This window comes from Parasteatoda tepidariorum, chromosome 5 (genome assembly GCF_043381705.1).
Source record: "Parasteatoda tepidariorum isolate YZ-2023 chromosome 5, CAS_Ptep_4.0, whole genome shotgun sequence".
In the NCBI taxonomy this organism is placed as follows: domain Eukaryota; kingdom Metazoa; phylum Arthropoda; class Arachnida; order Araneae; family Theridiidae; genus Parasteatoda; species Parasteatoda tepidariorum.
Window position 1 is genome coordinate 83,634,692 of NC_092208.1, and position 18,220 is coordinate 83,652,911.

The window sequence follows — 18,220 nt, forward strand, 5'->3', positions numbered from 1 at the left end:
AGTCCCTAAGCCATTGTGTTACAATCAGCAACACACTGAATAAGACTCGCGTATTGAAATAAAACTCATTTTCATGAAACAATAGTTTCTTTACCGGATAAATAGCGCACAGATATTTTTGAATAACTGATGAAACTAGAGTTTTCTAGAACGTATCTAATTTTTTATTTCAATATTTTTGAATATTTCCTTCATAAACTTCAAAATTTCAATTTTTTTTATTTGAAAAACGTATAAGGTTTCTGTTTTGAACACTAAACACTATCATTTAAATTATTGAAAATCTGTAAAAAGTATGTGCTAAATACGTTGCAGTTTATTTTGGATGTGAATTGCAATCATATCCCAGCATTAATGAAGAATGAATACTCTACCAAAATTATTGTAAATTATTAGCTGATAATTAATTCCTTGAGTGTTAGCCCCAACTTTATTTAAAATTTTCAATTCAGGATTTCCTATATTATAAAAGAAAGGAGTTACTCCTGTGTAATTTAAAGAGGTAATAAGCACTAGCAAGGAAACATCTTTACAATTTTGTTAAAATGCTCATGTATATATTACAAAAATATATTGTACCATTATGAAAAGTTCAAAGTTTTCATTATTACAACTCATTCTTGATTAAAAAATATCTTTTTCACTCACTATTTATCAGTTTATTTCTGATTTTCCAGGGTGGTAATATTGAGTTTTAAATTGATAGAAAGCGGAAAGGAGTATTTCAAGTTTAAACTTTGATATGCTTCAAATTTTACAGCTTAATTTATAACGTATGTTTCTTTTTACAAATGAGGTTTTTTTTAAGTGTGACATATACATTTTATTAATAAGCAATCAGGCATTAAGCAAACAAATATTTATTGCTATGCATGATTTGTACATCGTATACTAAAAACAACACAAAAATATATATTAACATAATATTGATTGCCCATTTATTCTAAAATGAAGTATATAGCACCAATTATTTCATAGTTCGTTGCATTTTATTTATCTTTGCTGTTGCTGAATAAGAGGTCTGGAAACAATAGATCTTAAAACTCCAGCATCGGAAAACTCGTAAGGGAATTGTAATAAAAGCGACAATCATGGCAAATATGCTCCTAGATTTGCCCTTCCAAGACCGGAAGCAATATTTTCTGGAACGATGGCCAGTGGCGTATCTAGGGTATGGCAGGTATGGCGAGAGCCATGGGCGCATTATTTGAAAAAGGCGCAAAATCAACCAANATCGGAAAACTCGTAATGGAATTGTGATAAAAGCGACAATCATGGCAAATATGCTCCAAGATTTGCCCTTCCAAGACCGGAAGCAATATTTTCTGTAACGATGGCATCAGCTATGTTCTGTTGAGCGAGACCTCCTCCTCTCTTGGTTACTTCGGTTACTTTGTTTAATTCTCCACTAAGAGGATCTGAAACAATTGTTTCTTTACTTGAATGACCCCACCAAAGTCATCTACAGCTAGTTGAGTTTGACCACTTCCACGAGGATCTACCAAACATTGCACGCTTTGGCTGAAAGCAGCATCTGCAAGAGTTTCTTGGAGTGCAGTTTCGATTGGGTCTTGGGTGACTTGGGATATTTGTCTTGTTGTGACAGTTCCTGTAAATGGGTCTTCTTCTTGCACGATGGTGGTTTACGTAGCACCAATCCCAGCTAGTCCACCATTAGCAAGAACTCCAATTTTGCCCCCATAACCAACTGGTCTATATCCGGACAAATTATCAGACAAAATTGTTTTGCCAAGTCCTCTTCAGCCCGTGAAAAGGGAAGTAGGATAAGATTCATAATCCATACCTAAAAGTCCAAAAGGTACTTGAGATTGACCAACTCGGTAGAGTCCTCTGTTTCCAAAAAGACCATCTCCAACTGAAAGTTGAACTGAACTAGCTCCTGGTCCACCACCTTTAACTCCTCCAATTGGAGACACCTTTGAAACGACGACGGCAGCACCTGGAAGAGGGTCTTGTACTACAGCGGTATGATGTAAAGCTCCCCCACCACCTAAAATTAAAATCCAAATTGCAAAAACATAAATAGGCAGCAAAAATATGATTTGAAAAAAATAGGAATAAATGCAAAAGATCTTCGTCTATCACAAGGAATAAGCAATAGGTTTTAGAGTTTTTGCTAGTACAAAAAACATCTAATATAAGATCTACTATAATGAATATGATGAAATATCCACCATAATGAAACAAAAACTTGAACTAAATAACAAGGAAGGTTTTCGTCACGAGAACATTATAATTACAATTAATTGTAGGTTGTACACCTAAAACTAAAATAAATTAAAAGAGCGACAACTATAATATTCATAAAAAATTAACTTTAAGACGATAATTTTTTTTGTATTGGTCAAATATCAAGAATAACCGTCATTTCATTATTTTAAGGTCATATTCTTCATGGCCATTTTTTTCTCTAATAATTATGAAACTATTAATTAAAACTGATTAAAGCAATTTAAAACTTTACATTCTAACAGAAGGAGTTTTTAAATATTGCATACATATTTTTAAGGATGAAAATTTAAAATGAATTGACTTAAAACACTGTTATCAATCATAAGTAATAATTACCCAATTTCTTAATAAATTTGATGATTAAACTTCAAAATTAATTGCAAACTATAAATAAATAATTTAAGTACTTTAAACTGAAGAAAATGCTATGATTTAAAATTTTCAAGTGATTAGTAGGTTGTTATAAATTAATTATGTGATATATTTAACATTAAACATTGAATCTAAAGTATCTTTGTTACTGTTAATGATCAGGAGAATTTTTATATACTTCATATTTGTATTTATTTCTGACGCAATGCATTACAATATTTACCAATTGATACACGAACATAAATAAGTGTAAACCGGTTTCAGCAGAGTAGAAACAATAATATTGCATTCTATCACCTGATAATTAAAATTTTATATGTAATCTTGAAGTGCGTCTAATATGTTTTGGATAATACGTCGAATAATTTTGGACTAAGGAGGCTTCAGACATCCAGGTATTGGTAAATGGTAAGCAACATTACATAATTGAAATCAGGAACGAAAATTTAGGGTATAATCAGAAGTGGTTTTAATTTAGATAGGACTCTTTTTCCCTCAAATTTCAAGTATTTGTTTTTATTGTCCAGGTGGAGCGGGAAGTGCGTTAATCAATGTAAATGTTGGTTTATACAATGATTTTCTTTGCGACCAATTATTGCACAATGTCTAGGCAGGTTTATGTGGATTACACTGTATAATACTGCCAGACAAAAATATGACAGCTAATGATAAAAAAATTTAAAAATTTGTTGGACAATAGAAAATTATTTTAATTTACTGAAGATTGAGCCTTTTTCAATAATTTTGAAATAACTTTTTGAAATTCTTAGCGTTCTGCAAATTAAAAAGAGAAAATATGCAAATTGAGACTTTGTTACATTTTGCTGTAAAATAAAATATTTGTTCATAGCTGCTTTCATAAAATGGAGTCCATAGTTCATTATTACTTTGAAAAAGTTCTCATAGTTCTCATTGAAAGATAATCAGTGCTACAGTGATATCTAAAATTTTTTTTAAATTGTCATAAAACGTTTTATCATTGATGCCTGAAACGAATAAAAATAAGAAAAACTCAACAAAAACAGAGCTATCTAATCAGATATTATCTCCATATCGAGGTCTTTTCATTTTGTAAAAAAGTGTCAGAAAAATACGATAATCTTAAAGAAAAATAATCAAAGCAGTGCGAAGGAAAATGGCATAAGTAACATCTTTATAATCAACTACACTTTATACCAATTTCTTGAAATTAAATAAAATATTTTACGCTTTTTTGTTGTTAATCGCTTTAGTTTTTTAACATTTCACACAATTTAAATTTTAATTTTCTCTTTTTCAAAAAGAAAAAAAAATCTGATGCTCAACCATATTTAATTAAACTTGACATACACCATTTTCCTTTAAAGTGCTGAAATGTGTTTCAAGTTTGATAATCTGAGTTTATAAGAGTGTTTCAGTTGTCAGATCGGCTTCCGTCCCATAAGAACATCTTCATCATGCTCATTGCAATAATTGTATCCATTATCACTTTTCCTTTCGGTATGTAGAGTTATTTATATTTTCCGAATTTTAAATAAGTATTAATATTTATTACTAATTTATTGTTTAGCGCAGTGGTTTCCAAACTTTTTGTCTCGTAGACCCCTTGCCAAGTTTTTTGGTTTGGGTAAACCCCCTGCTTATCTGATATTGATTTTTTTGTAAATTCATCAACTTCAAATGTATTTTTGACAGCTGGTATAGTGCTACTCACAGTGAGAGATTTAAATTTTTAACTGTAGTGAAGTGCAGTGTGAAAAACTTAAGAAAAAAAAACGCATGTTAATTTTATACATTTAGTAATTAAATTCAAATTAAAACTAACCTAATTAAAATTCAGTATCTGTTTTATAAAATAACAAAGCAATAAATAAATGCTTTTAGTGGGAGGGATGGACCTGATGCTTTAATAATAAATTATCAACATTTGGCATCAATTTAGTTAGGTTTAATCTCATATCTCTTCGGTTAATGATGTCCAGTCTGTTTTTTTCTTCTTTTTTTCTCGTTAGGATATCGGCAACTGCGCTGAAATATCTTTCCACTAGTTATGAAGATGGAAAAGCAATTAAAAACTTTCTCGCAATATTCCATAGTACGGGATAAGTATATGTGCATTATGTGAAAGTTCAAATTTTATTGCGACCACAAATCGAATGCCTACAACTTTCACAATTTTATGAAACATACTAATTTATTTCAATTAATATGTGAATGGAATAAAATAGCGCGCTATAAAATCCCTACTCCGCTACTAATATTATAATTGCAGAAGTAAGTTTGTATACCAAACCGTAGTAGTAGTGTATTGTCGATCTGCATATCACATTTTCACGTAAAAACTAAGCAACACATCTCTGTTATCTTGTGCGCAGACTAAGTTGGAGGTGTAGCTAGCTAAAGAGTTAACGCAGGCTAGGCTACAATTTACGGCTGAAAAATACTTTTTTGTTACAAAATAAAACCTTCCTTACACGCAGAGAAAATAAAAACGTACGCGGGTGGAGCTGCAGGCAACTGCCAGTTTATAATAATTCAGCTTCATACATCAGAAAGTAATACTAATAACTTAAGTTTTAATAAAATTTTTACTTCATGGCTACTTTTATAAATTACGTAGAATGTAGATAGATATATTTCTTTATATTATAAGGTAGTATAACGTAAGTAAATAGGTACCTGCAACGTATGTTGATTATTCCATTCTTGAAATGCCAAAATTAAAGTCACGACCAACTTATATCAGATCCGCTATCGTTGACCCCCATTTTCATTTCATGGACCCCCAATTTTTTTTCACTACATGGACCCCCTGCAAGTTGCCGTTGACCCCTGTGGGTTGATATAAACCACTTTGGGAATCACTGTTTTAGCAGCTCTGTTCCATTTTACACTAGCTTGTCAAAAGTAACTGGACAAGCAATAGCACGGATTCGGTGACTCTTGAGGTATATATTAAAATGATATAAATCCCTTCTTTTAAACGATGACAACTTGTACCATACAAGGGAACGTTACTTTTAAAATGTAACAAGTAAAAGTACAAGTACTTTAAGCAAGAGTAATAAGCAATAAGTAAAAGGCTTTGAATTTAAAAACTAATGAGTAAAAAGTACAAGCACAAAACAAAAAAAGCAACTGCTTTAAGGTACATTTCAATTATATAGAAAATTCAAAGTAATCATAAATTTTATTAAAAGAATTTATGAAAAATTAATTTAAAATGCATTAAATTTTAATTTAAAGGTATAAAGCTCTTAAATGCAGAAAAATTTTACAATTTTCTTTTGAAAAACTTAAAATGGAAAGAAATCAAAATTCAATGTATGTGTATAAGAAGGAATTTTAAATTAAGCTTATTTTAAAACTATTTTATCTTTAGAAATTTCGTTTTTGCTTTCAGAATTTCTAGTCACAAAATTAATTTCATAATTACAACTAATAATTTGCTGTTATTTAAATTCGATATCGATTAAATTCGATAACATTGTAATTTTTGGTTAAAGAAATAAGTGAAAAATATATTGTTTTCACATACATTTAAAATCAATTAAAGAATGGGTTTCACGTTCCCTCCTACCAACCTCCCACTCCCTTTCGGGAAATCGCAATCCTTAAAGATGCTTGGAAAACCACGTTGACTGTTAAAGAATATATAGTACATTAAATTTATAAATTAAGAAAATAATAAATTTCAAAAATTACGAAAAATAAACTTTTTTGGAAAGGAAAATTATCACAATATTTCAGAAAAAAAGTAACGAATTCTTTCAACATTCTCATTACAAAAACTTTTTTCCCAAAAGCAAAGAGAATATAAATTAAAGCACTAATTTTAAAAATTAACGAAGTATAAGTAAAAGTATTTAATTTAAAAAGTAACAAAGTGCATGTAAAAGTACGTACTTTTTACTTCGTTACAAGTAACGAAAGTAAAATTATTGCCATGTATGGCCTGCACACGTCTGGGGAAACTTTCCAACATTTTTTGTTACGTGGCCACAGGAATGGACAACGAATCAATTTGTGATATAGCTAAGTAAACTGTTTATCGGTTATAAAGCCAAAGCATGAAGCGTCCTCATAAAGGCTTTTTTTTCGTTTTCTATATAAAAAAAAACAGGCTTAGAAGCATGTGAAGAGGTTTTTCTATTTCCCAAACATACACAAAACAGAGCTTGTTACGTAATAGAACCGATTGAAATTCCTTCCTTGCTCTGGTGATAAGAGGCAAACCTTAATAGCCTTTGCTTATAAGCTTTGCATAAACCTTAATAAGCTTTGCTTGGCACCTTGCTTATAAGAGTCAAACATAGTCAAACCAAAACAGTTAAGACACCTGATTCTTTTCCTTTGGGTATTAAATTCAAGGCTTTCATCATCGCTTAAGTGAGTAGAGAAGGGCACCTATCTTTAGAATAACCATTTTTTTCAGCGGTACAGAGGATAGAGGATCGCATCCTAATGTGGCGACCCCGGTTCGAAATTCAGTAAATTCAGAAAAGATAATTGTTCCTGGATCACACTGATCACAGTGCTGGCGCAAAATATCTCCTGTAGTTAGGTTGAAATTCCTTACCCCGTCAGGCTAGTCTAGGAAGGTTTCAGTGGTTTTTTCCATGTAACGGAAACTCAAATTTGTCCACTGAAAAGTCATCCATAAAGGCTAATTTCCCCAAATACTTGATCTAGGATTCCCGCGTCTTCTAGGTTGGGTTCGAAATTAATACGCTACAAACTAAGGTCGTGCAATTTTCACTGTGGGATTATTATACTGCAAGATAAATGGCCCTTTTCCGATATTTTACAAAACAATTGAGTTAGTATTGTCCAAAATGCCTACACACAGCAGAGTTTATGTTTTCAACCACGCAACTAAGAGTTTCAGACCAAACCATGAAAATCACCTTCTATACCTTGATTATTTAGGTGGATGCCGATCGGGTTCACTTTGACTAAATAATGTATTATTTTCTTAAATTAATCACATGAGATGATTATGTTTATTTTATGTTGTAATATGTTCTAAATATATTCAAAGAAAATCATGTTGCTTCTAATGCCATTTGCCAATGCCAAATTCAAGTCTAAGGGAGCTTTTCTTGATATTAAGTTGCGCTATCTATGACCAAGAATACGACCTCAGACACACACGTCACAGCCCGTTTACAGGACAGACCCTTTCATACATTCATCCAGTCATACACAGATCGTAATTTTGACCTGACTCAGAGAACGATCTATCTGCAATTCAGTATCCCTCCCCATGGAAATGATTTGTCAGAGAAGCATGGAGGACTCTGTGATCTGTCTTATTGAACGATCATTAACCAGTCACCATTTAACACACGAAGAGTTCTCAGCCGGAGGGTATCGAACTCATGACCTCTTGGGCATGGGCCCAAAACCCTACCGACCAGGCTATCCGGGTCCTAATGAAAATTATAAATTACTGTCAAAATAAAATTTATAAAATATTCATTTACATTGTAAATGTTACGGAGTATTTAATGTTTATTAACGTTATGACAGAGACATGTTATTATTTGAAGTATAGGGTAAAATGGTGTTAAGACGACAAGGTGAGGAAAAAAACGTTAAGTTAAGCGCAAGGGGTAATATCATAGTAAACCACATTTGAATACATTATTTCCATTGTTGTTCACAGAGAATTTAAAGTTATCTCAATAGGTAAATGAGTAAACATCGACCCGATGTTTTATAGCAGGTCATAAACAAGTGCCAAATGCAAACAAACCCATTTAATAAGGAACACATATAAGGAGACGAACAAAATCAAAAATACAGATAATAATCCGAGCTCTTCCCTTTCGGAATTCAGTAAGCCATCTGGCATGATCAAGGTTAATGTTGATCAAATCCAATCTATACATATACATATTTAGCTCCGTATGAAAGTGAGACAACTCTCCAAGACGATACCACATCATTGCCAGACTTTTAATGATATCATCTTTTAAGAGTGAAAAATCAGAGTTCAACACCATGATTTTAGTAAATCACCATGATTTAGTAAATATTATGTGTATAGCCTTGATATCAAGATGGAACTTCGGAAATTCTGAAAAGTGTCCATCTGGGAACAATAGTAAGGGTTAGCATGATGCAAAATTAAGATTTTTGGAAAAGTTGTGACCCATTACTGTTCTGGCTCAAGACAATTAAATGTATTGTTCAGGGTCGTAATTATATTGGTATTATCCTAAAATTGACCAATTATTCGAGCGAAGCTATATGAGAGAAACAAAGCAGTTTTGATCATTTTTTAAACGTGTGAATGAAAGATAGCTTTTTTTTCCGCACATGTGTTAAGGAATATATAAAACCTGACTATAAAAAGGAAAAGGAAAAAAATATATAAATAATTAAATTCAATTATTTTCTATAACGTAAAATCAAAGTTTATATGTCTTTCAAGCTGAGATCATAACCACGAAGCTAAAGAGGCAAAATGTAAAACTGGTAATTCATTGCTAATGGGAAATATTAATCAAATTTTACTTTTCGTATCATATTTTTCTGTTTACTTGTTTTTTTATTGAAAGTATTCACATGCATGAAAATAAAAATGATTAGTAATGATTTTTTATAATAGAAATCTACCGAAAATTTTGTAACAAACACCACAATGTTAACGATTAGGTCAGCACTGCACATTGGCCGCCTTTACTTCCCAGAAAAATTGGCACCAACCGATCTGGACCTGGATGGGCTTCAAACCGCTAGCGGGAGAAGAATCCAAGTCCTTACTGATCACTTAGATGTTCTCCCACTGTGCCATCAAATATTTGAAATGTTAGCAACTTTTGTGGCTTTAGAATAATTCATTCATTTCAATGTTGTCAAAATTATGATTCGAAATTTTTTAGTACTGAAGAAATATTAACACATTTACTCATTTATTTTTACTTCCACTACCACTATAAAAACTGTGGCAGAGTTGCCAACTTGATTACATGATATTTAAAAAAAAAAACAGCATATCTGCTAACTTTTTAGAACGCTGAACACGTCTGTGCTTTAACAAAATTGCTTATCGCATAAGCCATTGAGTTATTTAAAAGTAGTGGTAGTAAAACCCCAGTGAATCGTATTTTATAATCAAAAACCGTACATTAAATGTCTGCCCTTCGAAATTTTTTCCCGCTGTCCAGAGTAAGTGGGCATCTTCCAATCTGGCCGAGCTCTGTATAGCGCACTAAAAAGGCTCGAGGAGGTGACCTAAAATATGCTAATTACGTAGTGTAGACGATATTTTAAAATGCAAAACCGGAAACAAAAACTTACTTTCTCTAAATAAACATAACTTTTTTTCATCGGATTCAGATTTCTGACCCCCAAAATATAGGGGTAACAGCAATTTAGGAAATATGGTGCCAATAGTTTGGTCAGGAGAGCGCTCCCAAAAAATTTGACCCTTTAATGTTAATTTTACTTTTGACGTATTTAAAAAAATTTCGCACACAATTATAAAATTTCCTTATCCAAAGACAATTCCATGGAATAGTAAATATATGTTATTTTTTATTATTTCATTTAATGGTCGACAAAATTTTGAATTGTAAAGTACAAAATTTTTTAATCATTTAAAAAAAATACAATTTTGCATGATAAAATACATTAAAGTGTCTGAACTTTTAAGCACTCTCCTGATCAAAGTATTGGGGCCATATCTCCCAAATTGCGGCTACCTTTGGCAGTCAAAAGTACGAATCCGTTGAAAATAAGGTATGTTTATGAAAAGAAAGTACGTTTTTGTGTCTGATTTCGTAGCTTAAAATGTCCTCTGCTCTTATTAAATAGCATATTTGAGATCATCTCTTTGAACCATTTAGATTGAGTCCTAGAAAGCAAAGATTCGATCATTAAATCAAAAAAGTTATTCAGGGTAAATTTTTTTTTTAAAAAAAAACCCACTGCACAGCTATTAAACGTTTCATCTTCAGGTTACTCTCAATTTCTTCTTTTTTCTGAAGCCTATTGTGAATGACATTGACTAAAATGCCGATTTCCTTATCATATTCAATTAGAGAATACTTATTGTTGTTCACTTCGAGCGTAGACTAGTCCGAATTTTGTTACATAACGAAATTATTGAAATGAAAAGAAATTATGTATTATAGTCATGTTAATTACAGCACTAGTGTTTTTACTTTTCAAACTGTTTGGTACGTATCATTATTTATTTTATTTCATCATATTTAAAACTAAAATCATATACTAATATTTTTTAAACCTACCAATTCTCTTTTAAATTGTATAATAGCATGTAACGCTCTAGTTTACTGATGATAATTACCAATTATTTTTCCTCTGGTAATTTCCATTGTTCTTACAGTTGGTTAATGAAGGTAATTGCCCGTACTGCTAGTCCGATTTTTTTTAACTCTATTTTATGTTTTTTAGGAGTAATGTTAATTTAGCAGCAAAAAATTTTTAGAGTGGTATTTAAGGCAACGGAATTAGTGTAATTTAGCCAGTTAAAAAAATGGAAATTTTATGTTCAACAAACACGAAATTTTCATTTATTGAATACCAATTTAAATTTCAAATATTACAATAATTTACTTTCACGTGGAAATATATCTTAGTAATAAAGTATGGTGAATGCGTCTATTTTGTTACTCCAAGAAAAATTTCAAGAATGAAATAATTACGATATCAATCTTAATTCCTCCAAAATGTGTTAATTCTTCTGACTATTTTAATTTATATATTTATTAAATTAATTCAAAATAGTAGTGTGAAAAATTCTTTCAATTCTAATTTATAAAAATACCAAGACAGATGTGGATCATGAAATGAGACTAAATTAATTTCAACCAAACTCTGCTAATAAAACATTATGGTTTTTAAAAATTAAAAATATTACGTAGTTGAACAGGTCTTAAGCATTGAATATTTATAACTTAACTATTTAAAGCTTTTTGAGACTCTTTTTGTGACAAAATTGTATGAAACATGATGACATATTTGTCTGAAATCTAAATGAAAACAAACAATCAAACAAAGATTTAGTTTCATTTAGATTTGTCTGAAATCTAAATCAAACTAAATTAAAACATTTAAGTCAAAGAGGATATAGTAACAATATTCTATTTTATGTATCTGTTCTGTTCGATGTTCGTTATATCTATTCATTATTATCTATCTGATCCTTCACAGAAGTTCTTTACTGGATAAAATGGCTAATTGCATTCATCGCCGTCCTCAGGTATAATGCAAAACATCGTAAAAGATTTGATCTGTACGAACTTAACGCAATTGGTCAACCCGAAAAGGTGGGGTTTCTGGTTCCTAGAACAGAAGCTGAATTAGAATCACCTCAATCAGAAACCCATTTAAAAGAGGTAGGAATTATTTTAAATTGACCCCTTTGTGATTTTTCTATTAGAACATTTTATATCAGATCTACAAAAGATCATTTACAGGGGTTGGACAAAAATATGGAAACACTTCTATACTTGGCTTGATTTAAAAGAACATGCTTCAATTTTCACATGCAAACTTCAAAAAGAAAGTTAATAACCCTCAATTTTTAAATCATTCTAAGATGGCTATATTTATTTATTTAAGAATGCTTCTTTAATTATTGTATGTTATGTTTTTTCTAAACGAATTAATACCTCTTTCCCAATAATTGCTCTTTGCTTTTGAATGCATAAATATTTTTTTTTCTTTTTCATTACTGTTGGTGTTATATAAGTAATATTTTAAAAACCTGTTTAAAAGAACTATTATAAATAAAATAAAAGCGCGTTGTATCAGATTAGAGCCCCTGAATTAGTATAGTAGCCATATGTCAGATAAAGTATAAGTTCAGTGACGTAAACCACGCGCGCTACCACATTTCATTGAATTTATCAGACATAGCGAATATAAAATAATTAAATACGTGCAATAAAATAACTTTTTGTTCATATAGAGCTATAAGCTAACAATTATCGCTGATGCTATCTTTCAAATCTGTGTAAAATTGAATCGCTAAATTTAAAACAATGGCTAACGCTTAACCAACCAGAAAATTCCATTTCGTTTTTCACTCATCTCATTCGAACTGTTTGTCGTAGAATGTTCTAAGGTTGACTGTGACCTTTCTTGTGCTTGAAACTATCTGTATGGCAAATTTCACCGCTTTCTGTTGGATGGTTTAGTAGTAGAACACACACAAAGGCATTCATTTTTATATACCTGTATATAAAATAGATTAGATGAATATGTTGAGAATTATCGTCTGATTAATTTTTTACTTTGACCTAGTTTAGAAACTTAAGTTGCTATAGTAACGGTTTATTTTGCTTTTCTTGAGCTTATTCGTTCTTTTTTTGTGGAGAAGAAGCGAAATGGCTTTGAGTTTAAATTTAATTATTTTTAAGCATTAATATATTCACCCCATTTTATATCCTTAAATGTTTCGAGTTTTATTGATATAACTAGTATTTTACATATTTTGTAAATGGAATGTAAAAATAAATCATTTCCTGTGCTGTAAGTTGTTTTATGGAATAATCAAGAAAACTAACATACTTAACTAATTCTGATTCGAAATGAAAAACGGTATAGAATCGGTTAATGGCATTTCGTGTCTATAGACCTAGATCCAGCAATCATTGCTATATTTTCCCAACCGATTAGTAGTGAAATTAATGCAATATTCATATAATTTAATCACAAGAAGCTTATCACTATACTCATTAAGTCCCAATTCTCATTATTACAAAATATATGTTCTTTGGTTAACTTAATAGTTATTCCAACAATTTTTCTCTCTTTCTTTAAAAAGTCCTAATGATGTCCAGGATTCTTACATTTCCTTTGTTTTTAGTCTGCGGATGAAATATTTTTTTATGGAATAAATTCAAAGGCGGAATGTGTTTTGGTTCGTATATCAAGAGGCAGCGATCAAGAAGCCGAAGCTTGGATCTATTTGAAACTGGCTGATGGCACTACTTATCATTTGGCTGAACACGTCAACTACCAACAACCCTTTGAAGAAAAATGCCTGGTATTTTCTTGTGGGAACTTACAAATGCATTATTTGTCACCTATGCGAAGATGGAGAATACAATACAGTGGACCTCTATTGTGAGTATTTTTTAGAAATTCTCAAAAAGATTAACCCTTTCTTTGGCGACTGTTACAGGTAAAGTCACAGCCGGAAGCGTAATCTATCAGGTTAAAAATACAAAGATGGTAACCAAACAAATTCTGTAGCAGTTTATTTGTAGTCGGGGTCATAATAGTTAGATTTATTTCAAAATAAAAATTACATAGTTATATTTGAATGAACATTGATTAGAGTGAGAGCAAAACAAGTCTGTCGAATAAGCCATGCCAATATTTAAGCTAGCACTTTTTATTTTTTACCAACTTGATTCTGATTTTTTACGAATGCTTTTATGTATCAAAAAGACTGGTAGCATATATTTACACTCTATAGATATATACTGTAAACATTTTTGAAATTTTTTATAATTTCATTTTTATAAAAAGTGGGTGCAAATAAAATTTTTACACCGTATTGAGTCTGAGAATTTTTAAAGATAATTACAGGTATCTGCTGTAAGCAATTTGTAATACTTTCAGAAACACTAACGATTGTTTAACCCTTTGACGGTTATGAACGAGATCAGCTCGCAATCGAATCGTGCCTCATAATGCGCGCAAACGAGTTCCGCTCGGGAGCAAGGTTTTGACCGTAATAGTTAGTAACGAGCACTACTCGCGTAGTGAAATTTTTCCCCAATGCGCGCTGACGAGCTGTGCTCGTTCACCATTATTATTCTGCATTGACTATGTTAAAAACGAAAAGTACGTAAAAACTGCTATTTATATGTATTACGAATACTTTAAGAAATTTTTAAAACACGTGAGGCGAGCTATCTACCGCATTCAGAGATGCCAACTTGCTCCGTTTTGTAAAATAGTATTTCCTAGTGATGGTGAAAGTCAAGTTACTTTCAGTTTAGCCTTTTTCCTTTTAAGTAATTTTTTCACCACTAAATATCAAAAACTATAAGTAACATATAAAATGCACCGTTAAAGCAACAATCTACTGGTTACTCTATTAAAAAGTAGGCTTATAACTGTCCTTCTCCAACGAAATTTACTACATAATTTGGTACCACTTTATTATAACAATTCCAGAAGACGGAGCAGTTGGCATCGCCAGAGAAGGGTGACATTTTCGGAAGAACGGAGGTGGAAAACAGATGCCCCTTTCGACTACTGTTTGCACGTAATACTGTGCGAATTAATGAAACGAAAACGGCTCATTTCCCTGACCGTCAAAGGGTTAATAAAACAAAATTTGTGAAAACAAGAATCTTCACCCTATAGATATTGATTACGATCATTTTTAAAAACTAGCAAAGACATTAATGATGGTTTTAGAAAATGAAAGGATAGCGACGCATTACTACTATTGTGCGTCTCATATGATTGGTAATATCTTTTGAATATTGAGTAAAACAATGAAAACCGCGTTCTTACGGGAAAGCTACTTAATATTGACCATTAGTTCTCAAAGTATTATTAAGGAGTCCACAAACGCATACTAGTTTCTAACTACTACCAATTGCATATCTGCCAACTTTCACACTCGTCAAAAAAGTATTTTCTCAACATTAGAGAAATATTTATTGATATTGTAAGCAAATGCTTAATTCACTATTTACCATCACATAAAGTAAACAAATGCCCCCTATAGATATCATATGCAATCCTTTTTAACAAATATGAAAAACATTAATGATAGTTTTGCAAAACAGAACGGACTGTGAATCAATAATACTGATGTGCGTCTCATTTGACCAACAGTACCTTTTAAAAGTGGAGAAACCCAGAGAAAAAAGTGCTCTTACAAGGATGCTGCTTAATATTAGCTACTAATTTTTCTATTAGTTTTCAGAAGTTTACAAATGCATACTAGTTTACAATTACTACCAACTGTATACATGGCTACTTTTACTCTCGTCAAAAAAGTATTTTCCTGGTAGTAAAGAAATGATAATAGAAGTGATATCGTAAACAAATGCTTAATTCACATTTTACCATTTCATAAGAAATTAGATTAACAGCACGCCTTTTTTTTATTTAGGTTTAAACTATTTGAATATAATGGTAGCAGAAATCATAATAAATCAGATTTACTAAAACAGAAATCAAGCAGGAATGTAAAAATGTTGGTACCACATTAAATGTGCAAATAAAATCGTCCAGAAAATCCAGTTGGCAGGTATGCAATTTCAAAAATTTCCAGTTTTTATCTATATAGTAGTTGGTGTTGATCTCGATAAAAAAAAATTCATAATATGGGAAAAGTATTATTTTATCAAAAATGAGTCTAAATGTATGTATTTATAATTTTATTTACGGTTTACTATCACTGTAATGACTCTCGAAAGTGTTTGTATACTTAGGATTTTCAATAAAAATATTGCTTTATTCATTAATTAAAAACAATTCTAAAATATTCTTTAAACTTAATAGGAGCCCTAGAGCCCTATTTCATTGAAAGTATATGAGAACTTTTGGGGGCCTTTATATGCCCCCAAAACCTTTATATACCTTATTTTATATTGTTTCATAAATTTAAAATGATAATAATTTTCTTTTATCTTTTAATTATAGGCGAAAATCTGAAAATAAAGAGTTACCTGAAGGAAAGGTTTTTATTAAATTCGTTTTCTTGTAAGTTAATTTACTGTCATATTTTCTTCTTATTTTATGAGTCATTTATAGAGAAAATGGCGGGGGGAATGAAACAATATAACACTTGAAATAATGCTAAATTTTGATTTTATAATAAACATAATGCAAATGAAGCTTATTATTGTAATGTGCTCACAATAAACAGAAAATGATAACATTTAATAACATTTGATTAATTTATCGGACTTTACTTACTAAGATGCAATATTAATGATTTGCGAGATTAGCTTTAGGCTAAAAGATTTGAGTAGACAATATTTTAAGTTACGACACAACAACGTACTTTTTCTGAATAGACATAATTTGTTAAACGAATGCGAATTTTTGAGCATCAAAACATAGGGAGAAGCCGTGACAGAGAGAGAAAGAAAGAGAGAGCACAGTAAAACTCAAAAAAAAAAAGGAAAAAAGAAAAGAGTGAAAAACGAAGAAAATTAATAATTATAATAACTTAATAATAATAATAAATTAATAATATAAATATATATATACACTCATGGACAAAAAAATTAGCGCACCAAGAAGGATTCGTCGAAATGAAACAAAATTTTACATACGTTATGACTACTTTGATATAAGAAAATGATAATAAAATCAAAGAAAAAGGATAATTTATTTCAGAGAAAAAGGCAAAGGAACGGAAAAGTTAACACCTCGTTGGACCCCCTCTAGCACGAATGCACGATGCGATACTATCGGGCATTGAGGCATACAAATTCTGTATGATGTCTAGAGACATTTTATTCCATATTTGCTTTAACCTTGCCTCTAGTTCGTTCAAACTCGTGGGATGCTCAACTCGCAGTCCCAAATTATCCCAGATATGCTCGGTTGGAGACAAATCTGGGGATCGGGAAGCCCGAGGAAGGGTAGTAACGTACGGAGACAGTCTTGTGACACCCTTGCCGTATGAGGCCGAACATTGTCTTGTCGAAAAATGGCTCCTGGGAGCCGTTGCGAGAGTGGCAACACATGCGGTTGCAGGATTTCATGGCCATACTGCTGGGCTGTCATGGTGCCACGGATCAATACTAGGGGTGATAGTGCATTGTAGGCTATGGCACCCCATACCATCACACCAGCTGTGGGAGCGGTTTGTCGCTGTGCAGCAAAGGCGGGATTGAAGCGTTCACCACGGGGTCTCCACACACGAACACGTTTGTCATCACTGCTGAGATTGAATCTGGATTCGTCTCTAAAGACGACCTGGTTCCATTCCGCTGCAGTCCACTTTCCTCGCACGCGGCAAAACTACAAACGGAGGCTCCGATGGGTGGGCGCAATTATTTCTTGGTGCGCTAATGTTTTTGTCCATGAATGTATTTATAGAACAAATGAAATCAAAACTGTATGCATATTAGAGGTCATATATTAATATTTAGGAAGGAGTCAAGATGGCCTAGGGGATACAACGCTCACCTCCCAATGAGATGACCCGGGTTCAAATCCAGCGAAAGCTGGTTGACACGAATTCTTCAACCGGCTCTCATCAACTACAGTGTGACGTAAAAATATCCTCAGTGGTAGACGCCCCCTTGCCGTCAGGCTAAAAGTGGGAGGTTTTTGTGGTTTCCTTCTCCATCTAACGCAAATGAGGGTTAGTTTCATCAAAAAGTCCTCCACGAAGGCAAATTTCTCTCAGTAGTTGATCCAGGAGTTCCCTTGTCTTCTAGAGTGGGTTGGAAATTTCAAGGCTATGGCGTTGAACATTGGTATTGGTAAACAATAAATTGGGTCAGCTGTTCAACGGCTGTTCAAAATAAAAATATTTAGGAGGAGCAAAACAAAAAATGACATTAAGATCTGACGTATCCACTATTTAAAAAGGTGCGATTAAAACCAACAAATCATACTTGTTTGACCATGAAATGAAATGTTATTA

At 31.8% G+C, this 18,220-nt stretch overlaps 2 protein-coding genes across 2 annotated transcripts in view; both read left to right on the forward strand.

Moving 5' to 3' along the window:
- LOC107437837 (rifampicin phosphotransferase) overlaps positions 1–18,220 on the forward strand; it is a gene marked incomplete in the record, with an annotated part of 597,639 nt that overhangs the window by 508,145 nt on the left and 71,274 nt on the right.
- Positions 3,979–13,710, forward strand: LOC107436887 (uncharacterized; the record flags this gene model as incomplete). Its single annotated transcript, XM_021147907.3, is given in 3 exon segments — positions 3,979–4,104; positions 11,791–11,975; positions 13,451–13,710. Coding segments are annotated over 3 exon segments (488 nt in total), but the record flags the coding sequence as incomplete, so codon positions are not given.